Source organism: Triticum dicoccoides, chromosome 2B (genome assembly GCF_002162155.2).
Source record: "Triticum dicoccoides isolate Atlit2015 ecotype Zavitan chromosome 2B, WEW_v2.0, whole genome shotgun sequence".
Classification (NCBI taxonomy): domain Eukaryota; kingdom Viridiplantae; phylum Streptophyta; class Magnoliopsida; order Poales; family Poaceae; genus Triticum; species Triticum dicoccoides.
In genome coordinates, this window is record NC_041383.1 from 439,185,908 (window position 1) to 439,210,820 (window position 24,913).

Sequence of the window (24,913 nt, forward strand, 5' to 3'; positions counted from 1 at the left end):
AAGGCTCAAAATGGCGGAGGACCGGAGCGACTTGGACGAGGGCGCCAACAACTACAACCAGGGTGGTGGGAGTCGCCTGCTTCTCAAAGGAGTGGCTTTCTCGCCACCGCAGCGGCGCCGGCAAGAAGAAGAGAAACTTCGACATTCGGAAGGTCCGCTGCTACACTTGCCAAGAGTATGGGCATTACTCGAGGTACTGCACCGAGCCGAAGAAGGAGCGGGCGCTTCTCGCCGACGCGACCGCCGACGACAACCCGAGGCTATACTGAAGGTTGCCATGGAGTTCCCAATAAAGCACAACAAGGTTAAGGGGGTGATTGTTGGTGTTAATCATTGTTGTTTAGGTGTGTGTGTCATGTTTATTTCCAGTTCATCCATGTAGTTGAAACTGCGGTAGCCTGTGCACGTAGAGTTGTGTTCACGTGCACGATGCAAAGCTAAATGGGTTGTGATTAGTTAGCTGCATGTGTCAGTCTGTGAGGAGTCCGGCCGGCCGAGTTGTGTAGCAGATCAGAGATGGAGAAAGAAGCGGGCGCAGGCAGTTGCGGCATGCACCAAGTGAGGGCTTATCCATCTGCAGAAACTTGGGAGTGACTCAAAGTCTGTACGTGTGAGCAGTTAGTGGAGAGATTAGTGGGTCAAGCCATTAGTGCTTGACCGGTGTGTTTGCATGCTAGCTAGTGCGTGTGTTGGCTGCTCTATTTAATCCCATGTAAATCAGTTCATTGAGTGTGTGAAGAAATACAGAAAAAGGCATAAGGGTGCGTGGTGCCAAGTTCGTGAGTGTCTCTGGCTTCAAAATAGTCATCAACCCCCCATGATTTCTAATAGTTGGCTTCGCAGTTGATTGGCTTTTGATTTTACGTCCAAATCAAAAAAGCACACCACAATGATATACCCTCATCCGACGGCATCCGAATCCTTTTTTCTTCTTTCAGCATCAGAGCAGCTGTGCATGTCTCCTTGGCCATTAATTCCTCCCTCCCTTTTCCTTTCCACATTCCTTTGCGCTCATCCTTCTCATCAACACAAACACATCTTCCACCATCAGCAGCTGAGGCAGCCGGTAAGACACAGTGGCCAGCAGGACTGCACTGCCGTAGCAAGAGTGTACACTGTAGATGATGGACTGGGCCCCTGTGGTGGTAGGGGTGGTGTTGTTCGTGGTGCTCTCGCCGGGGCTGCTGTTCGAGCTGCCGGGGACGTATGGGAGGGTCGACTTCGGCGGCCTCCGCACCACTGGCAAGTCCATCTTCCTCCACACCCTTTTCTTCACCATCTTCGCCGTCATCATCCTCGGGTTCGAAGTCCACATCTACACCGGCGCCTAGCTAGCTGCATATGCATTACATGCCTGTGTGCCTTACCTAATGAAGCACCTCTCGCCAACGTTGCCACTCCGATCAGCATGCGCCCTGTTTCATATGCGTGTGGTTAATTGATTGGTCAAGGTGGGCACATACTCCCTCCGATGGCGCAATTTTGAATTAAAGTTAGTTCAATCTTAATTCAAACCTATGGCACTTATTATGGATCGAAGTGCTATCTCTGTAACGTCTTATATTAAGTTACAGAGAACGTGGACACTGTAAAGTAGTTCGGTGAACTGCAGCTTATTGTTCAGCCTGTACCAAGCGATCAAAGCCTTAATTAACATCAGCTTCTCATGACTTTTCGTTGGATTCATAAACATCGGCATAGTTTCGTTTCATTTGGTCTTTTGTCTTAGGGTTTGTGGTACATCATGGACGATCCATTTTGATGACCTCTGACTTTATATTTATGTAAGTTGTTTCATAGGTGCCAGGCTTTGGTTGGTATCGTTAAATAACCAATACACTCTTTTTAAATCTCAGTCAACTGAAACTTGATTATGTCCCAGTCGATACTATATTCATAAGATTTTATATTGAGATTCATGCATTTTTTTCTTTTTTCTTTCGTATATGTTATGTCATTTGACTTAGATCTAGCCACATCCTAACAAATAATATATGGTTGTGTGCATCACTCGATGCAGTGGCCGAGAGTTATTACCTTTTTCCAAAGAAAAATAAATAGAAACATACTAAAATAAGTTTAGGACTATATATGTAAAGTTTAACCTCAAAATACATGTAATATTTTCTATTTACTTTAAGAAAGATGGGACGATCTTGGTAATCAATCTCTATATAATAGGGTGCAAATGATCAATTTTTTCTACTTTTCTTTGTTACTTCATCTTCTCCCTTATTGACATTCGAGAAACAACGCATAAAATGAGATAAATCAACGCTAGTAGGAGTTATATTTGCTTCAAAAAGGATATGGTGTACCCGCAAAAAAAAAAGGTATGGTGGCCCTTTGTTTTCTGAATGATAACTAAAATATTCAACATGCATCATCCCACCTGCTATGCAATCGGGCAAACTGGTTGTGGTTGGAGGACCTTGTAACGTTGGCCATTCAAAATGAAACACATTGGCGTTATTTTTCTAAAACACTCACACAACTCAAATATACAGTCATAGAGAGATTACAAACTAAATATATGACATGACATATATTTAGTTTGTAGATGCAAACTTGAAGAGCAAGTGAGAAGTTCTCCATTAATCTTGATCAATTACGTGTTCTTTTACACAAATGTAATAGAGATTACTTCCCTATTCTACTGGCTTTTCTCCTTTATTTGTGCTACTAGATGACCTGTTCTGCTATTGACGCACAGACCAAACGCAATCCAGAAAGTTATGTGAGGTATTTTTTTCTAAACTGTCTACAACATTGGAATACGCTTGTAATATTGTGTTTATACAGCTCTTTGTCGTGCTCGGCATAAGCGTTAGGTCGGCGAATGATGCGCCAGGCCTCCGACACATCCTCGGGTAACTCCTTCCATTAGATATAGGCCAGGATGGGCCCGATCCATGTTGGGATAACCACGCGGTTTCGTAGCCACGTGACTGGTTGTGGCCTCTCAGTCAGAGAAGAGTGATCCACCCAAATTCACCCTGGTTTTGGATGCTGCTGGGCTGGCCGGCTGGTTTGGTTACCTTGGTTTGCAGTCCTTCCATGCTTCCTTGGTTGCTCGGTATAAGGTTGTCATGTGATTCATGGGTCAAATTAGCGGGTGATGGCATGGTGGGCCGGCCGTTTCGCTGCTTCTAGTTTACCTCCTTTTGCTCAGCTCTTGGCCGGGTGGAAGCCTGGTCGTTCCGTAAGGTTGCCTTTTAGTTATCATTTGCACGCGCCTAACTCTTTTCCTATGCTTTGGCCTGCTACGTCATTCACAAAGACAAATCGCAGCCACGAAGCAAATCAACTGTGAGGCCCGATCTGCTACAACTACAACGTAACGCTATGTGATGGTATGCCAAATTAATATAACACCATGGCATACCATAGGGGAGCGTTTGGTTCCTCACACACAAGTTACGTTTGATAAAATCTATTTCATGAAGTTATCATTCGTTGGGGCAAGTGGTCAAGGAGCATCACATGACTACGTGTCGGCCAAGGTAACACCGAACCGGACAAAGCAAGCAACATGGCTTCGACCCGAACCAATTACAACCGCAAAATTAGGTGAACTATTTTAGCTACCTTTTTACCGGGCATAAATAGGGCTAATTGAATACAGTTGTATGGCAAAATGTTAACAACCTTTCCTGGTTTCTGAAGACGGCGGGCCGAACACACCCAAACGGCTTTGATAGACACGTCTGGGCTACCTCTTGCCTCTTGGCCCGTATATGGCGGCCTGGCATGAGATGAGACCCTTCGGCATGGCTATGTCAGCTTGATACGGTTGTCATAGGGCTTGTTGGGAAGCCAATCATCAACCTGCTCTGACTGGATTACCTATATAAAGAACCTCACGCAGATGGGTGTCCTAAGGGCATGCTTTGGGAGGTGAGCCTGGCCTTTGAGCGTTGCGGTCTAGACGGGCGGTGTATTTTGGGACCCCTGACTAGACAACCTATGAACAACATATCTTATGGGCGATCTGGACAGGGGCAAAAAAAACAGATGCAACCAGAACTTAGGTGAACTACTTGAAGGATCTTCACCATGGATTGTGTGCAACTGGTCATGTTTGTATTGGTTTGTGTTTGCCTTGCATTTACTAATGACATACAATGATGATTGTCGGTGTCAAAACCGGCAGATCTTGGGTAGGGGGTCCCGAACTGTGCGTCTAAGGATAGAAGGTACCAGGAGGCAGGGGACACGATGTTTACCCAGGTTCGGGCCCTCTTGATGGAGGTAATACCCTACTTCCTACTTGATTGACTTTGATGAGTATAGGGGTTACAAGAGTTGATCTACCTCGAGATCGTAATGGCTAAACCCTAGATGTCTAGCCTGTATGATTGTCTTCGCCCCTAAGGACTAAACCCTCCAGTTTATATAGGCACCGGAGGGGACTAGGGTTGTACAAAGTCGGTTTACAGAGGAGGGAAACTACACATCCAGACGCTAAGCTTGCCATCCACGCAATGGAGAGTCCCATCCGGACACGGGAGAAGGCCTTCGGTTCTGCAGCTTCACGGCCTGTCAGTCCGGCCCATGTCACATAGGCTGGCTCTCCGAGGACCCCGTAATCCAGGACTCCCTAAGTAGCCCCTGAACTTGCCTTCAATGACAACGTTGTATCCGGCTTCATGTCTTCGGCTTTGCAAGGCGAGTTCCCCATCATACTCCATATAGTTCGGCTTTACATTTAAATATTGTACTCTTCAGCTTCGGCGCCGCCATCGCCTCAGCTTCCACATGTCAGACGAATACGAATGGTCTAAGTATTTTTACAAGGAACCCCTTGACCATGTAGGGAAGGCGCTTATTTAAAGAGATTGAATCTCAGATGCCATTCCTCGCCAGACGAAAATCCTTAGAGCTTGCCATAGGAAATCAAGCAAAGATGACCAACGCTCCTTGCTCTTCCTTGCGCCCACACGGCCCTCAAGAAGGCGAATGGGAGAGCTGCTCGGTGCCCCATGCCCAGTTGACCAAGCTTCAGGCGCAGGGATACCTCCCTCCATCAGATCTAGTCCCCGTTCGGGCGGGATTAACTACCTTCAACGGTGAAGTCCTGGCGGAGAACTTCCCCAATCCCAATAAAGGGGAGAGGGTGTGCTTCATTTCATTCCTACTGAGGGGCGTGGGATTTCCAATCCACCCCTTCCTCAGAGGTCTTCTGGAGTATTACGGTCTCCAACTGCACAACCTCACGCCGGGCTCCCTTCTACACATCGCAGCCTTTGTTGCTCTTTGCGAGCTGTTCCTAGGCTGTGAGGCCCATTTCGATTTATGGAGGAAATATTTTTGCCTCATCCCCCGCTCCTAGAAGGGATCCATATTTGAGGTGGGCGGTGCCGAAGTATGGCATATAGGCGGAATAGGATACCTGTCTGGCACTCCAAAGAAGGCATCCGAAGAGTGGCCATCGGAGTGGTTCTACATCGAAGATGTTGTCCTTCCAGACCCAATCTGACAAGGTCTTCCCGTATTTTCCTCCGCTCCTTTAAATAAGCGTGCCAACTGGCGTCCTCGAAGCTATGAAGAAGAAGATAGTGCGGAGGTTAAGAGGCTAGTGAACAAGATCAGAATACTTGCCCACTCCGGACTATCTATAGTCAAGGTAATGGCGATTTCAATAACGTGATGCATTCAGCCGCTTCAATCCAGGGGGCTTCCCATGTGGCATTACAACGGGGAGTACGACGCCTCACATTGTGGGCGCAAGGGTCTGGCTAATTTCGCCGCGCTGGCCGCCATGTTGACTAGCCTTTTCAAAGGGGAAAAGGAAGATTTTGCTCGCCTGAAGTGTCGAGAAGGTTTATCCATGTATACCCCCATTGACTGGGTGAGTCTTTGATTATAGGCCTTAATCAATCTTTTTTCCTTAACTATACTTTTTAGTCGAACTTAATTCGACTACCTTTAATAGGAATGGAGAAAGGTCGTCGCGGGGATCTACAGCCTCGCTCCGCAACCAGAGGACCATAATCGAGACCTTGATCCTGGATTTGAAGAGGATCCGGATATATTTGTAGACTTTAAGGATGGAGTCTTTTATTAGACCAGCTACGACGGCACGGAAGTGGCTATTATAGCTGACTACCCCGACCTTCTCCCTTCCTCCCATGTAAGTTCCCAGGAGACATCTCCTCAAAAAGAGTTTTCCCACTGCGACTCACCCACCGCACTACATCATGCTCCTAAGGGGCGACGCTTGCACCAGTGCTGCAGCAAAGGTGTCCTCTAAGAAGACGACGCTTGCACAAGGCGCATCTCTAAAAAGAAAGGCAAACAACGATATAGCCGGGCCCTCTTCTGTGTCGAAGAGGTATAATCCTTTAGCACGCACTCAGTGGATTAGATCGGATGGTGATGTTCCCTGTTGTGCCATATTGCAGGAGGAGTGTACAGCGGACTGCATCCAGAGACCTGGCCGGCCATGCACAGACTACTCCAGCCCCGGACCCTGCCACAAGGACCGGAGGAGATGCGGGAGCAATGCCGGATTATCATCTCCCAGAGGATTCGGATAATGTATCCGTCACAAACTCTGAAGTGGAGAGTGCGATGGGTCACCGGCGGCGGAGAGCGGCCATGCGTGACCCAAACTTCACCGAAGAGGCTTTCAATGCCTTCAGCTCAACGGATGATTATATTCGAGCTGCTCGGGATGGACTTGCTGGAGCCACTCACCAGCTTTCAAAGGATATGCGGGTAAGTACTTTTATGCAGATTCAATAATCATATGCTAGTAGCCCCCGAGTCTTGAAGCAGTTGGCCCAACTTATTTAAGAGTTGTTATATTGTCAGGTACTTACAGAGAGGAATCACACATTATCAAAGGAGCTGGAGGAATGCCGAAGTAAGTTGACTGCTGCCACCGCCGAACTGGAAAAGTTGAAGAAATCCAAGAAGGCACCTGATGGTAAGTACAACAGCAGCTTGAAAATAAGGTTCCGTGCCTACAACGAGGTTGCTTAAATACGCTTTTGTCTCGTTGGTAGGCTCGACAGATCAACTGGAGGAGAGGCTAAGGGCTGCTCAAGCGGACAAACAACATGCCGAAGGGCAACAAGCCGCTGGTCAACGTGTATTGACACGGACCATTAATGAGAAGAACAAACTACATGATGCAAATATCAAGCAAGCCGAAGAACTAAAGGATTTAAGAGCCCAATTATCGGATGCTTTGAAGGAGAACAAGAAGTTGAAAGGTGGCATATTCAGTATGCTCTTTAACCTATCTGTCACACGGTCTCATGTTTGAAAATTTTACAAGTTTGCTTCTGTAGGTGTGCTAACCGGACGTCCCGAAGGAGAAGTGTTTGGATTCCAAGGAGAACTGCTACAAGAGCTATCCAAAGTGCACGAGCAAGCTTGGGAAGCATTGAGGAACATGGCGAAGGCTTTATGGCCATCCGATCCCCTTCCAGGAAGTATGGATGAGCTTGCGAATTTACTTAAGGGAGCTCGTCGCTGTTTGGAGCTATGGAAGATATAAGCATGTCGAGAAGGCGCCCGAGAAGCTTGGGCCATGGTGAAAACGCGGTATACCAAGCTTGATCCGAATCATATGGCCCGGGTCGGACCTCGGGGACCAGATGGGCAAGAAATTCATGTGAGCTTAGTATACGACCAAGTGAAAATAGCCGCTAAGTTTTCTCGATAGGATTGTAAACTAGACAACCTACTAGAGGGTCTAGAGGAATAAGAAGTTTTTGAGTCCAAGTAGTAGTGTACTTCATCAACAAACTTATCTCCAGCCGAATTGTAAAACAATTATCATGGCAGACTTTCCGCTTCGACCTCCAACCCGAGGTTTGGAGTGTTTCCAGATTTTTTACCTTTGGTAAACACCAAGGTATGTTCGGAAACTAGGCAGTGCGGTCATAGTTGCTTAAACAGACAAGTTGTATTCAGGGAGTTATGTTATATTTCATTTGATCGTAAGAAACATCTTCCAGAGAGAATAGTTCCAGCATGCATTTTTGCGCATGCATAAGCTGTGGTGCGAGAAATCATAGTACACATTATAATTTGGGGGTGTATATTGCAACGAGGGCATTTCGTCTCTTGACCGCCGACCGGTTATTCCCTTAAGAACAGTAGCTTTCGGCTTCACCCGTCTGAGGTACACATCCGGATAACACGGCTGTAACAATCGCAGAGTTGCTCCCTTTATGCCCTAGCCGAACAAGCGGGAACGTAGGGCATAAGCACAGGAGCCAAGAAACCCAGCTTGGCAAAAACTTAAGTCATAAAGGTGCATATAATGGCGAAGACAAGATGCATATGAGTAGGCAACACATATATACTGTGAGCTTGACGGTCCAAAATAATAATCACAATAAGCTTCTGTGAAAAGAAGCCCCTAGGTATTATGGGGTATGTACATTTAATGATGTATATCCCTCGAGTGTGCAGTTTATCCGAACACTGGTAAAAATCGTACAAAAACAAAAAAGAGAGAAAAAGGGTGAGAGGAAGAAAAGAAAAGACGAAAAAAGGTGATAAGTGTGAACTTAGGCGTAGAATCTTCGGAGCCGAGCAGCGTTCCATGGGTTTGGTTCCAAACGATTATCCGAAGCGTTGTGAAGGCGATAAGCTCCTCTAGTGAGAACTTCATCTATGATGAAGGGACCCTCCCATTTGGGCTTTAGCTTGTCCTTTTTCTTCTCTGGTAGGCACAGGACAAGTTCACCAACATTATAAGTCTTTGCTCGTACTTCCCTGCTTTGGTATTGCCGAGCTTGCTGTTGGTAAAATGCGGAACGGGCCTTCGTGATGTCGTGCTCCTCCTCCAAGCCATCCAGATTGTCCTTTCGGTCGAGCTCGGCCTCTCTCTCTTCATACAACGGACTTGAGGTGAGTCATGAATAATGTCGCAAGGCAATACTGCCTCGATGCCGTACACCATGAAAAAAGGTGTGTATCCGGTCGTGCGATTGGGCGTGGTACGCAGTCCCCAGAGTATAGAATAGAGTTCTTCAACCCAGTGCTTGTCTGACTCACGCAGTGATCGCACTAGTGTGGGTTTAATGCCGCTCATTATCAAGCCATTGGCCCGTTCGACCTGACCGTTTGTCTGAGGGTGATTTACGGAGGCATAGTCGAGCTTGATGCCCAAATTGGCGCACCAAGTTTTCACCTCATCGGCCGTAAAGTTAGAACCGTTGTCAGAAATGATACTATGCAGGACACGATAACAGTGTACAACACCGGATATGAAGTCTATAACTAGTCCGACTTCGGCTATTTTGACTGGTTTGGCTTCTATCCACTTAGTGAACTTGTTGACCATAACCAGTAAATATTTCTTCTTATGGCTTCCCCCTTTAAGGGGTCCGACCATGTCTAGCCCCCAGACCGCAAAAGGCCAAGTAATGGGGATTGTTCGTAAGGCAATGGGCTGCATATGGCTTTGATTGGTGAAAAGCTGGCATCCAACACATCGCTGTACGAGGTCTTGTGCGTCTGCTCGGGTCGTGGGCCAAAAGAAACCCGTGCAGAAGGCCTTACTTACAAGGGCCCGAGCTGCGGCATGATGGCCACCAAGACAGGCGTGTATTTCAGCCAAGAGCTGCCGTCCTTCTTCTTCAGAGATACACCTTTGGAGTACTCCGATGGTACTTTTCATGTACAGTTCCCCCTCATGGACTTTATAGCTAGGCCTTCGAGCATCGAACAATGCGATGGGCCTCCATTTGGTCATCAGGGAGCTCATTCCTAGTAAGGTAGGCAATGGACAATTTGGTCCATGGGGCGATTACAACCATGATTTCGTGAGCGGATGGTGTTACTTCGGTGCCCGAACCCCGACGATATCGGGACTGTGTTCGGAATCTAGGGGTATGATCGGTTCTGTAATGGTGTTGCCGCTATCGTCCTGCCACACGATGGATGACTTGAAGAGCCTCTACACAAAGGTGTTAGACAGGACGGGGACTTGGCGCCCATGTGGGCAAGTATGTCCGCAACTTGATTACTCTCTCGAGCCACATGATGAAACTCAAGCCCTTTAAACCGAGCTGATATTTTGAGTACGGCATTGCGGTAAGCCGCCATCTTCGAATCTTTTGCATCGAAGTCTCTGTTTATCTGAGATATTGCGAGGTTTAAGTCCCCGTGTACATCGAAGCATTCTATGCCCATGGAGACGGCCATCCGGAGACCATGTAATAGGGCCTTGTATTCAGCTGCATTATTAGAGTATGTATACAGTATTTGGAGCACATAACGGATTGTGTCTCCTATGGGGGATGTCAAGCCGACACCAGCGCCCAATCTGGCTAACATTTTAGAGCCGTCGAAGTGCATCACCCAGTTGGAATATGTGTCGTATTCTATAGGGAGTTCAGCCTCTGTTCATTCGGCGACGAAGTCAGCCAACACCTGAGATTTGATAGCTCGGCGTGGCTTGTAAGTTATTTCAAATGGCAAGAGCTCAATGGCCCATTTGGAAATCCGGCCGGTGGCGTCCTGATTGTTTATAAAATTGTTAAGTGGTACTTCAGAAGCTACCGCGATCGAGCACTCCCGAAAGCAGTGCTGCAGCTTGTGGGATGCCATAAAGACCGCATATGCTATCTTTTGATAATGTGGGCACTACAAAAAAAAGACACATTCGTGATATTTTGGGCCGAACGAAAAAACATCTGTCATACTTATGACACTTAAATGACGATAATTGTGACAAAACCCGGTATCATCATAGATGTGGCGGGATCCTACTTCTATGAAAAAAATCATGACAGAAAATAGGCTTTTCATCCTGTGCGGTCCGGAGACGCAACTGCATGACATTCTTTGGGTCATCCATGACGGAAAAAACCATGGTAGAAGCGAGGGTGAGGAAAATTTTGGGGAGTTCCCGGTTACGGTGGGTGGTCGGGGCCAAGCAATGCATGTTTCTCTCATACACGTATGCGCGTGTGTGCGAGGCGTTGTGCTCTTACTGAACTCGAGCGAGGCGTTGGGCTCTGACTGAACCCGAGCGATTGCACTAGCTATGTTACTGAACCCAAGTGATTCCTTCACTACTGCTCCTAACTGAAGCCGATCGATGCTGCCTCTGGTTGAACAGCGAGCGTTGCTGGGGGGGTTGGATGAACAGTTCCTGGTGGGGGTGGATGAACAGGACCCCGTGGTGTTGCCTCTGGATGAACAGGACCCCGATCGATCGAGCCAGTTGGGGCTGGATGAACAGGACCCCGTGAAGGGCTGGATGAACAGGACGACCCGGTGGAGGGCTGGATGAACAGTAGAGGTGGAGGGGTGGCTGAATAGTAGCTCATGGAGGGGTGGTTGAATAGGAGCCCGTGGAGAGGGGTGGTTAAACAATAGCCGGTGGAGTAGCGCGCGGTGGAGGCTAGATGAACAAGAGCCCGTGGATGAACAGTCGCATGTGGAGGCTGGAGGAGGTCGACGGTGGATGAATAGTAGCCCGTGGAGGCAAGAGGAGATCGATGATGGAGATGAACAATATCTTGTGGAGTCCCATTTTGCGGTACGCCACACCCCTCCCGATGAACAGGACCCCCGTTTCGACCGTAGCGCTCCAACACAAGTCCGTTTCCTTCGTTTTGCAGTACGACACACCCCTCCCGATCAACAGGACCCCGTTTCGACCGTAGGAGGTCCAACACCAGTTTGTTTCCTCTGTTTTGTGGTACGCCAGATGAGGGAGTCCTGGATTAGGGGGTATCCGGACAGCCGGACTGTGTACAACGTTCGAACTATTGAAGCATGAAGATACAAGACTCAAGACTTCGGCCCGTGTCCGGATGGGACTTTCCTTGACGTAGAAGGCAAGCTTGGTGATCCGGATATTATATTTCCTTCTTTGTGACCGACTCCGTGTAAACCCTAGCCCTCTCTGGTGTCTATATAAACCGGAGAGGTTGGTCCTTAGAAGGCCGATCACAATTACATTCATACCATCATAGGCTAGCTCCTAGGGTTTAGCCTCTACGATCTCGTGGTACATCTACTCTTGTATTACCCATATCATCAATAGTAATCAAGCAGGAAGTAGGGTTTTACCTCCATCGAGAGGGCCCGAACCTGGGTAAACATATGTGTCCCTTACTTCTTGTTACCATCAGCATTGACGCATAGATCGGGACCCCCTACCCGAGATCCACCGGTTTTGACACTGACATTGGTGCTTTCATTGAGAGTTCCTCTGTGACGTCACCGTCAGGCTCAATGACTCCTTCGATCGTCATTAACGACACCGCCCAGGGTGAGACTTTCCTCCCCGGACAGATCTTCGTGTTCGGCGGCTTTGCGCTGCGGGCCAATTCACTTGGCCACTTGGAGCAGATCGATAGCTATGCCCCTGGCCCTCAAATCGGGTTTGGAAAGCTGAACCACACGGCGGATACCCGAGGAGACTTGATCTTCGGAGGATTCGGGCCAGCGCCAGAAGCGCCGAATAGTCACGATGAGCACGGCTTAGACCTGCTGTCAGACGTTGCTTGGGATATCATCCTGGCAGAAGCCCCGGACCTAAATCCGGGACAGGTTGCGTTGCCTAAATACGGAGGGCTGGACCCCGCCCCACAGGTCGTACCCTCATCGGCGATGGAGCCGAACACAGGCTTCACTTTTGAGGAAACCGGTGACCCCAGGTCCCTGGACTCGTGTCCGGTTGTAGGCTCCAGTCCGTGCGTCCCGGGCCCGCCGATCCCGGTTGGGATCCGGTGATGGAGTTCACCGCGGCGGACATCTTTCAGCACTCGCCTTTCGGCGACATACTAAACTCATTCAAAACCCTCTCTTTGACAGAGAATCTCGGGCCGAATTATGTCTGGCTCGAGTGGGAGGTAGGCGACGAAGACATTCATTTCCCACCCACCACCCACTTCATAGCCACGGTTGATGATTTAACCGACGTGCTGGACTTCGACTACAAAGACATCGATGGTATGGACGACGATGCAGGAGAAGACTCAGAATCTATGAGGTGCCGGATTCACGCCTCGCCACACGACATATACATGGTGGATACGCCCAAGGAAGGCGACGGTGACAATCCGAAAGATCACACCCCTAGGCAAAAACCAAAGCGATGGCGCAGACGCCGTTCCAAATCCGGCAACAGTAACAATATCAGCAAGAGCGCCAGAAGAATGGATACTCCAGTCAACCATGACGGCAATAGCGACCAAACAGAACCAGCGATGGAGCAGGACGAACCAGGTCACGCCGAACATAGTCCGGGTCATACGCCCAAAGAAACCGATCCAGAGGGACGAGCTCACCAATCCGGCCCAGGACAAGAAGACAGTCCGGACGATGACGCATTCATCGTTCCGGAAGAACGCCTGGAATGAAAGAACCTCCACAGAAAGCTTATGGCCACAATGAGAAGTCTGAAGAAGCAGAAGCAATGGCCTAAAACCGCACAGGAAACGCTCAATCGCAGATGGAACAAAGTGCTAGACACTGAAGAAAGATACGGCGACGATCGCCATACAAAGAGCTACCCAAAACGCAAGCTACTGCCAGAATTCGATGACGAGGCTCTTCCACCGAAGAACAACACGACTAGGAGACCAGGAGTACCACTTCATAATCGTAGCAAGTCAGCTGCCAAAGACGCCCACGATTTACGTGAGCACCTGGAGAAGAAAGCTGACGCAGCTAGGTCCATCTACGGATCTAAAAGAGACACCCCGGCAAAGGACTATGGTCGTCAAAACAATTATGAAAACCAAACACTAGTTTGGAATAAACACCGAAAACAACAACAGCCGACGGCATGCCACAGCGCGTCCAGATACAGAGGAGCTGCTCACCCCCTGTGCTTTACCGATGAAGTACTGGACCACGAATGCCCACAGGGCTTTAAACCTGTCAACATAGAGGCATACGACGGAACGATAGACCCAGGGGTCTGGATCGAGGACTTTATCCTCCACATACACATGGCTCGCGGAGATGACATCCATGCCATCAAATACCTTCCCCTCAAGCTGAAGGGACCAGCTCGGCATTGGTTGAAAAGCCTCCCCGAAAATTCAATCGGGAGCTGGGAGGAACTAGAGGACGCTTTCAGGGCCAATTTTCAAGGGACTTATGTCCGGCCTCCGGATGCTGACGATTTAAGTCACATAATCCAACAACTTGGCGAGTACGCCCGCAAGCTTTGGAACAGATTCCTCACTAAGAAGAATCAAATCGTTGACTGCCCGGATGCCGAAGCCTTAGCGGCATTCAAGCACAGCATCCGGGACGAGTGGCTCGCCAGACACCTCGGCCAAGAAAATCCAAGGACAATGGTAGCCCTAACAAGCCTTATGACCCGCTTTTGTGCGGGAGAAGATAGCTGGCTCGCCCGTAAAGGCACCAGCGACCCCAACACATCTGAAGTAAGGGATGGCAACGGGAAGCCACGGCGTAATAAAAACAAACGCCAAAACAAGGAAGAGAGCCCGGACAACACAACAGTTAATGCCGGATTCCGAGGCTCTCGACCTAACCAGCAAAATAGGCAACCTAAAGGCAGTAAAGAGGGGCCGTCTGGTTTGAACAGAGTTCTGGACAGACTATGCCAAATTCATGGCACCCCCGACAAACCTGAGAACCACACGCACAGACAGTGCTGGGTCTTCAAGCAGGCCGACAAACTAAACGCCGAACACAAGGGAAGGGAAACACCAAGTGAAGACGAGGATGAACCTCGCCAACCGAACACTGGGGGACAGAAAACATTCCCGCCAGAGGTTAAAATAGTGAACATGATCCACGCGACTCGCACATCCTTGGGAAGGCACGAACGCGCCCATAAAGACGCACGCGATATAGAGCCCATCGTACCCACACCTAACTAGTGGATGTCTTGTTCGACCACCTTCGATCACCTGGACGGCCGAACTAGTATTCGGCACGAAGGATCAAATGCCTTGGTGCTTGACCCAATAATCAACGGATACCATCTCACTCACGTCCTCATGGACGGTGGCAGCAGTCTCAATTTAATACATGAGGACACCGTCCGCAGAATGGGGATAGACTCATCCAGAATCAGCAAGATTCACACCACCTTTGAAGGGGTGATACTAGGTGTTGAAGCCTACAACAAGGGCTCCGTCATACTGGAGGTAACATTCAGCTCTCCAGGTAACTCCAGAAGCGAAGAACTAGTCTTCATCATCGCACCCTTCCAAAGCAGCTATCAAGCATTGCTTCGAAGAATGACCTTCGCCCGCTTCAACGCATTGCCACACTATGGCTACCTTACACTCAAGATGCCTGGTCCACACGGCGTCATCACCGTTAGCGGAACAACGAAGCGCTTTTCGCGCGCAGAGGAACGCGCGACGGCCCTAGCAGCCGGACTATAAGCGGCCTCTAACAAAATTATACCAGGTCGTTAATACCACGGACACGGTTAGACGAGTCCGACAGCCCACATTAAACCAGGGCATTGTATATGTAATCCTATAGTGGACACCAGGGGCTAATAATAAAGCCCCACACTATCGGCTCAACCTTATTGGCAGGCCAGCATTTTACATTTTCTACTATCCATCGCACACTTACGTTGCACTCTTCCATGAGATCCCCTCTTTCCGCAGACAACATTCACGCGATACCCCTCCAGGATGCGGCACAACAGAGACAAAGGCGCAGACGTGCAGCAGGGCCCCGTCCAATAGGTTTCTCTTTAGATTAAGCCCCTGTGTAAACCTTTTCTATTGCCTCTTGTTGTTTCATTATCCCACGGGTTCCATACCCACAGAGGATACTGCCTTTATTGGCATTACGCCACGACAGATTAATGCACGCACCTGGACAAACAGGGTTTATAATGAATGGGCATTCTTGAGCCCATCATCTGTTAGAAAGTCCGAATACCTTCGGGAGTGTTCGGCGTCACGAGTTTGGCCCTATATGCATCAGCTCTGAATCATGTCTTTGGTCAAATGTTGGGATTGCCCGGCTCCTGGGTTTGCCACCTTACGTTCCGTTATAATCGGCTAAGGTGGCCAAAGGAGAACTACTGCGATTGTGCCCTGGTTATTCTGGATGAGCGCCTCAGTAGAGAAAGCCGAAAACTGACCGTCATGATACAGCGAGAGATTGGTCAACCATTCGGCGACTCACCGGAATCTCTGGGATTCCTCCGCATTAACGAAGGGCCATTTCCCGGCCAGGTACATACGCGCCCGTATTCGGATGCACGCGATGGTAGCAGGGGCTACATAGTAGCCCCAATATTAGAATCCCGCGGCCAAGCGAAAGTGTTACAGCTATATAGTCCGGTTGCCTAGTTCGACGCGCGATCACCTCCTTACCGGACCAAGACATTGGATAAACAATGATCAGGCACATTTTTCGCGAACACCCCCGCATTGTATGCGTGGGGGCTGAAGCCAACGACTACTATCTTTCGGATTACACACACACACACACACACACACACACACACACTACATATATATATATATATATATATATATATATATATATATATATATATATATATATATATATATATATATATATATACGGCCGCACAGGAGACACAATCACATTTTCAGACACAAATTATAAATATAACCTCCTAATCAAAATGTTTTTACAATAATTTGAATCATCACTCGAAGCGGAGATTCTTCGGGCACTGCGCCTCTATCAGGCAGGCACCCTCCATGACCTGCGCCAAGTAGTGCCCGGCCGGATATTGACCCCCTACCGGATCCCGAGACGCTACCATAGTGGCATCCATATCCGTCCAATATGCTTTAACGCGTGCAAGGGCCATCCGCGCACCCTCTATGCATGCTGACCTCCTCATGGCATCGATCTGGGACACGGCCCCAAGGAATTGTTGCACTAAACCAAAGTAGTTGTCCGTCTTAGGCTCCTTCGGCCAAAATGATCTATTACAGACCGCATCGCAAGCCCGGACAGCCTGTGAAGCTCCGCCACAGCAGCCATCTTATCACTTAACGGCAGCGGGTGAGTGGGAGCATGGAACTGCGACCAAAAAAGCTTCTCCACCTCCTTTTCACGCTGATCTTTGAATAACTCCATAGCATCAACCGTACTCTTCGCCAGGTCCGCGTATGCGTCCGGCGAGCTCCAGCGTCCACCAAGGGGAGCGTACTTCTGATCGAAGAACTTTGTCTGCAGCAAATAGGAGCCTGCAGCCGCGACTTTTCCGGCCTGTTGAAGCTCCTCCCGTGCACCCCTGAGCTCGGTACGTATTTCCTTGGTGGCATTCAGCGCCTTGCTCAGGTCAGCCAATTTATCATGCTCCTTCTTCAGGAGCTCATACCGGTCAGCGGCATGTTTTAACTTGATAGCCATTTCGGCTATCTTTTCCTCGCTTCGGCGATGAGCAGCTTGTTCGGCTCTCAATTCCTCGGCCGCCTTTAGGGCAGCCGCATTGCTCACCCGAGCTTGCTCCTTGGCTAGAGCAAGTTCAACCCTCAGGGCCTCCACGGCAGCAGCACCATCTGCAGTTCGAACAAATTATATTAATACATGCCACCTTAATATCTTCCTATGCAATGGGAGATAGGGGCACATACCTTGTGATGTATCCAGCCGCTCATTCATCAGAGTAATATCGGCATCAATCGACCCAATTTGCCTCGATAGTTCAACAACTTCAAAAAACGGGCCGGCGGCCGGACCCACAGGTACCTGCACACGTTTATAGCACTATCATTGGTTTATGATCCCCCGTTTGCCGCCTAGGGCGGGCAACCAGAGTCTTAGGGGCTGCTATCTATATGGAGCACACCTAGCGCGTGCCTTACAACCAAAGAAATAGTGAGTTTTCCATTACATACCTCAAAACCTCTGAGCAGGCTTGTGAATGCTTCATTCAAACCGCTTGTAGCGGATGAAATATTCTTGAGCACCGCGTTCATTAATGAGCGGTGCTCCTCCGAGAGCGCAGCTCGCTCCAGTAAGCCCGTTAGTACGTCCGGACTTAGGGTGGCTGACGCATTGGCTTCCGGCCTTGGCAGATCCGGGCTCCTCCGTGATGACACCTCGGTGTCTCCCGCGTCAAGAACCGGAGAGGCGGGTGGGGTCTCGCTCTCCATCATCTCCGGAGGAAGGTCGCTCGAAGACGATCCCTGTTGAGAAGATCTGCCAGCCAGACTGCAAAAAGTTGAGTCCTAGTCATTGATCCAGGAGAAATACAGTACCTTTAAGTTAATGAATGACTTACGATTCGTTGGAGGGTTGGCCCGTTGGAGGGCATGAGGCGGTGAGGGTGCCTGTCGGGGCAAGGACCCCTGGGGATCCCTTTTTTCCCAATTTGGGCATCTCTGCCTCCAAATCTTCGGAGGCGGCCCTCTTCTTCCCGCGTGGGGAGGCGGCCTCGACCTCTCCTCCCCGACTATCCCCGGCTCGGATGCGTAGTTTGTGGGGCTCGGGTCTCTCATCCTTCCCCTGGTCTTTCCCCGAGGGCATTCTGCTGAGTACCCGGTCGAGCATCTTGGCCACGGTAGGGGCGGGCGAGCCTTCGGGAAGTGGCGCCGGACACCTGATTCTCTCCACCTTGCTGAGCCATTCCTGGATGCGGATGATGTTCAGAATAAACAATCTTGACAAACACAACACAGGGTGTCCGATATCAAGGCTACTTACTTGAGTATCTAGGCGATTGCAGCTTAGGCCCGCATCCTCGGTGGTATCCGGACACGTTATATTCCGTCCGAAGAATAATTTGCACATCTCTTCGAGCTTTAAGCCGAAGAAGTGCTTCACAGTCCGCGGACCCTCCGGATTGAACTCCCACATCCGAAGAGGCCGGCGCTGGCACGGCAACATCCGCCGGATTAACATCACTTGCATTACGCTGACAAGGTTGATATCCCTCTCGAGAAGCTCCCGGATGCGGTTCTGCAGTATTGGTACGTCGCCTGTAGGCCCCCAATTACGTCCTATGTCTATCCAGGATGCCAACTGCGACGGGGGGCCCGAGCGGAACTCGGGGGAGGCTACGCACTTTGTGCCCCTTGGGGCTGTAGCATAAAACCACCTTCGCTGCCATACGTCAGATACTTCTGGGAAAGAACCCTCCGGCCATGGGGCATCAGCGTTTCTGCTTATTACGGCACCTCCGCACTCCATGTGTCGCCCCTCGATCATCTTCGGCTTCACATTGAAGGTCTTGAGCCATAAGCCGAAGTGTGGCGTGACATGGAGAAAAGCCTCGCACACGATAATGAACGACGAGATATGGAGGATAGCATCTGGAGCCAGATCATGAAAATCCAGCCCATAATAGAACATGAGCCCCCTCATGAAGGGATGGAGGGTGAAACCCAAACCACAGAGGAAGTGTGGGACAAAAACAACACACTCATTGGGCTCCGGCGTGGGGATAACTTGCCCTGGAGCAGGAAGCCTGTGCTGGATATCTGCGGTTAGGTATCCGACCTCCCTAAGCTTCACAATGTCCTTCTCCTTGATCGAGGAGGCGACCCGCCGACCTTGAGGATCAGATCCGGACATACTGGCGGATTCCGGAGGGGTGGCGCTTAGGTTTTGGGTGTTAGAACTTGAGGTGCGAGAAGGAGCGATGAAGGTGAAGAAAGAGGTGTAGGTCTCGACCCCTTTATAAAGAAGGTGAATATCAAGAGTCCCCGGTGTGATCGTTTGAGGTTTATCTAAAAGCACACGGGGTAATGCCAACGGCCGTCGTAAGGTCACGCACGCTCATATTGATGGAAAATCCCGTCATAAAAGGGACACACTCTCTGCCTCGACGGGACGTGCCAATAAAACCGCCTCGTAACACGAGTCGTTGTGGGGTAGGAGACGTCGGTTCACATTGGACCGAGCCATGATACAAGGGCACGACGCACGAAGATTTCCAGCAAATTAGATCTATACCATACGGAGATCATCCTGCGGATCCGGACACGGTCTACGTGTTCGATAACCATTTTGGAGTATTTGGTGGTGGAACCCGCCTTGCAATGCCGAAGACAATACTGCGCGCCAGACTCATCGTCATTGAAGCCTGGTTCAGGGGCTACTAAGGGAGTACTGGATTACGGGGTATCCAGACAGCCGGACTGTGTACAACGTCCGGACTATTGAAGTGTGAAGATACAAGACTCAAGACTTCGGCCCGTGTCCGGATGGGACTTTCCTTGACGTAGAAGGCAAGCTTGGCGATCCAGATATTATATTTCCTTCTTTGTAACCGACTCCATGTAAACCCTAGCCCTCTCCGGTGTCTATATAAACCGGAGAGGTTGGTCCTTAGAAGGCCGATCACAATTACATTCATACCATCATAGGCTAGCTCCCAGGGTTTAGCCTCTACGATCTCGTGGTAGATCTACTCTTGTATTACCCATATCATCAATATTAATCAAGCAGGAAGTAGGGTTTTACCTCCATCGAGAGGGCCCGAACCTGGGTAAACATCTGTGTCCCTTACTTCTTGTTACCATCAGCCTTGACGCACATATCGGGACCCCCTACCCAAGATCCGCCGGTTTAGACACCGACACCAGACCCTTCCCCATGAACAAGATCCCGTTTTGAACGTGGCCGGTCGAACACAAGGCTGTTTCGTCCGTTCTGCGGTACGCCAGGCCTCCATTCCATCGGCTGTTCCGTCCAAGCCGGTTGGCTCCCACGCGTTCCATTGCCTCCCGATGAACACGACGCATTCTGTTGCCTCCTCATGAACATGACAATGATGCAGTTTCTCCGTTCTGACCATCCATGTACACGAGCCCTGGCCTTACGTATGCGCGAGTAGGCGTTCGAGACCCCACCCGTATGTATGTACGTGGCCGTATTTTCTTTCTTGCACATTGGCTGATGTATGTACGTGTACATGCTATGTGCGCGCCTCTACTACGACACGTGCGCGCCTCTACATCGACTAGTATGAACGTACACGTTCGCGACCAGAATGACAATGCTACGTACGCTTCGACCAGGTGGGTCCCGACTATCAGGCACTTCCTTGCGTGCAAAGATGTAGCTGGTGGGTCCCAGCAGTCAGGGGGGCGAATCCTTTTTTTTACCCGGATGCACTTCCTTGCATGCGAAGATTTAGCTGGTGGGTTCCAGCAGTCAGGGAGAAACGTTTTTTCATGAAATATGGTTGCCCGTCCGATGGTTCCCCGCTGTCAGTGGAGGAATAATTATTTTGCGCGTAATAAGGAGCCAATTCCTTGCGACTGCCCTAGATCCAGCTGTCAGCCTATCAACGTACAGTACTCTTCCGATGGAAGTCGTTCCTTGACCACATTGACCACACCGCGCCGAGAGCACCAGGGCGGTGGACGACAGCGAGGCCTAGGAAGGGGACAACGCGGAGCCGGGGAAGACGCGGCAGTGGATGCCCAAGTGGAGAGGAGTATGAGGGTTCACTGGTTTGGCTGCGGTGTCAGGCTGCCGTCGCCGCAGAATAACAGGGGGTGTGGGTGAGTAGACAAATGGCCTGGCCAGCGATGGGAGTAGTAGGGGGCGGTGAGGCCTCCACGGCATCACAGTCGGCCATGGGAGGCAGGAGCACGCGGCATGACCGGTGCTAGTTTGGGTGGCTGTTGCAAGAAGACCAGAGGTTGAAGAAGCACTATGGCCGTTGGATGGACATCGTACGGTCACTGGAGCTAGAATCGTTCATATTGACTAAGTTGACAAAGCCCTCCGTCCCCATCAACTTAGTTGGCCCACAAGTCAGCCTCCCACTATGGTGGGTCCCAGCTAGCAGGGGGTATTCATTTTTTGTGCGTAATAAGGAGGCACTTCCTTGCGTGCAAAGATATAGCTGGTGGGTCCGACCTGTCAGCGGGGGGAATGTTTTTTCACGAAATACAGAGGTCCTTCCGGTGGGTCCCAGCTGTCAGGTGGATGAATCATTATTTTGCGCGTAATACGGAGTCATTTCCTTGTGTGCGGCCGTGGACCCAGCTGTCAGCCTCTCCACGTATAGTCCATGTCCGATGGATGTCGTTCGTTGACCACATTGACTAGGCCGCGCCGAGAGCACCATGGCGGTGGACGACGGCGAGGCCTAGGAAGGGAACGTCATGGAGCTGGGGAAGACTCGGCAATGGTTGCCCACGCGGTGGGGAGTACAAGGGTTTACTGGTCCGGCTACCGTCGCCGGAAAATAACAGGAGGTGTGGGTGAGTAGAGGAATGGCTTGGCCAGCAATGAAGTAGGGTGGGGCGGTGTGGCCTGTGCGGCAGCATAGCCGACCACGGAAGGCGGGTGCAGGTAGTCCCACCAGTGCTGGTTTGGGCGGCTGGAGCAAGAAAATCAGATATTGAAGAAGTAGCACGGCCGTTGGATTAACATCGAACGGTCACTGCTGCTAGAATCGTTTGTGGACTAAGTTGACAAAGCCTTTCATACACGTCAACCTAGTAGACCCACAAGTCAGCCTCCAAATCTGTCCCAAACAGCATACAACCCAAAATTTCTAGCCAGATTCAAATTAATTTTAAAACTAAATATACCTTAATTTAAATTCAATGAAATTTTACCTCCACAAAAACAATGAAAATGAAAATATCAAAATCCGAAACAAAAAGTATTTTGGAACTAATTGCCTGTTTGCTGTACTTTTTCATTTTACAGCCCATTTATTATTACTTATAGCCCATTTCTTATTACTTATAGCCCATTTTCTGGGCAAAATGCATCCCTCCTCGTCTTGAAAGATTTCCGGCCTAGCAGGGCATAGAAAAGCAAGTAGCCCTACGTTGGTTATTCTGCAAAAAACAAAATAGCTGGCTAGCCATTTTTAGAAAGGAAAAAAACAAACTGGGCTGGTCATGTGCTAAACATATGAAATAAAAGCCTGGGCTAGACGGGCCACAGGTCCCGCACAACCCAGTTGATACCCTTCTTCGTCCCGAAAAAACAAAATTACTGCGCGCGCTGCTGGGTCGCTACTGTCATCCTCACCATGTATAGTCATCTCCTTATTCCTCTCGGTTGTTGACCATGTTGACAAGACCGGAGGGCGGCGCCGCGGCAAGAAAACCAAGGCGGAAGATGATGGTGAGGCCTCAGACAGGAACGAACAGGAGCCGGGGAAGATGCACAGAGTTTTAGGGTACGATGTGGCCATGATGCGTGCGCGGCAGCACAGCCAGCCGTGGTAGGCGGGAGCAGGCGGTCCCACCGGCGCTGGTTTGGCTTTGGCGGCTCGAGGAAGAAGAGACTGAATAAACACGACAGACGTTGAATGTCAATCCAACGGTCAAGGTTGGCACAATCATTTGTTGACTAAGCCGACACCAAGTAGCATACTTTTTTATGTATAGGAAGAAAAGAAAAAACTGGGCTCGTTCGCCTGATAACATTCCCGAAACTGCGACCGTTCGATCTTGTGCCGCAACTAAAACTGCGAGGAAAATGCGTTCGTGTGCCATCCTCCTCCCAGGGAACGTTCGCCACATAAGTGACTAGCACCCTTGGTTTTCAACCAAGAGGTCTTGGGTTCGAGTCCCAGGAACACTCAATTTTGTCCTCCTTCCTTCCTCGCAAAAAAGGGAAAGAAAATCAAAGACTTGAGAAGGCGTACAGAATAAGCTAGTGTACCAGTAAAGAGACATTGTTGAGTTTTAGAAAAAAGAGAGACGTGCTCCTGTAGATGGTTCGAATCCAAACCTAGACTGTGACTATATATGGTGCTATGCTACTCTGCAAGTAATGAAATTGACATATCCAACATTTTGCTTCTCATGTTCTCTACTTACTCTGCCTAGCATCAGAAGCTCTAGCCGCAGCAACCATGTTCGCTGGATGCTCGTCCACCTCCTCTTCGGCAGGCAACAACCAGATATGCGCCAAGTCGCCACCCGTACCATCGCCTGTGGGTCTCATCACACCCCCGCTGGCACGCGCACCGCAGTCGATTGCTCATCGCAACCTGCTGTCGTTGGTGTGGTGCCACTGCTGCAAATCACGTAGAGTCATCCATCGCGTCTCAACCACAATCCTCAACCCTGGCCGAGTCTTCTACAAATGCCCGAATCATGGGGTAATAATATGTTTAAGTGTTGTTCTGCTGCTTTCAGTTGCTGATTTTTTTAATAGTTTGGTTGGTGATCTTCCAATTTGATTCATGCAGAAAAGGGAAGATTCGTGTGATTTGTATTTCTGCGAAGTTGCTGATGTGGGGGAATGCAACTACGCTAATTATTTGGTTAGCCGAGGAATCCCAATACCAGCAGGTTGGGGTGTTGGACAAGTAACTGAAGGAATGACAGAAGAGGAAGATGCAGAGCAGAAGGTTAAAGATGCAGTTCCTCTGATCATGGCCAAGCAACAACTGCTGAACGGCCTTGACAATAGTGAGGAGATGAAAGAGCTTGTGAAGATAATGGGCAAAATCGATGTGCTCTGTAGGATGATTGTCTCTTTATTTGCAGTGTATGTAGCACTCATGATGCATTCAGTGGCTATGACATGAGCACTTTGCTGAAACTAGTAATGAACGAAACCTGTGTAGCAGGCTGGGCGTAGTGTTGTGAACATCTAATGATTTCTATTAACAGAAATCAGGGGTATCCCCTTTTGTTCATAAATAAATAAATAGCAGAGGCCCTTTTGGTAATAAAATAAATTAGCAGAGGCCCTGTCAGGTCAGCTTTGTTCTCATTCAAAGACGTTGAGCAAATTGCAGTCCAATAACAAACTATTTCATCAAATTTAAGTTTCACAACCAAATATGAGTACAACCAAACAACAATGTCATCATGTTTTAGTCGTCATACAATCACCAAACACAAATCAGCATACATAACAAGTGATGTTCTCACAGCAAAACACTAAACAACATGTTCATCAGGTTTGAGTTATCATAGCAAACACAATTTCACATAGTAGATAAAAAATGTCTTCTGACATGCAAATACGACAAAAGCAATGCAATCATCATCCGCATCAG

At 49.4% G+C, this 24,913-nt stretch overlaps 1 protein-coding gene across 1 annotated transcript; it reads left to right on the forward strand.

Annotated features, from left to right (window-relative positions):
• Positions 1–1,025: 1,025 nt before the first annotated feature.
• LOC119367809 lies at positions 1,026–1,670 on the forward strand. The gene has a single exon (XM_037633212.1). The coding sequence runs from the start codon at positions 1,122–1,124 to the stop codon at positions 1,329–1,331; it is 210 nt and encodes a 69-aa protein (XP_037489109.1). The 5' UTR covers positions 1,026–1,121; the 3' UTR covers positions 1,332–1,670.
• The last annotated feature ends 23,243 nt before the right edge of the window (positions 1,671–24,913 follow it).

Bases quoted from the DNA above. Each gene is read 5' to 3' on its own strand.
- LOC119367809 (XM_037633212.1), top strand. From the start codon at position 1,122: ATGATGGACTGGGCCCCTGTGGTGGTAGGGGTGGTGTTGTTCGTGGTG.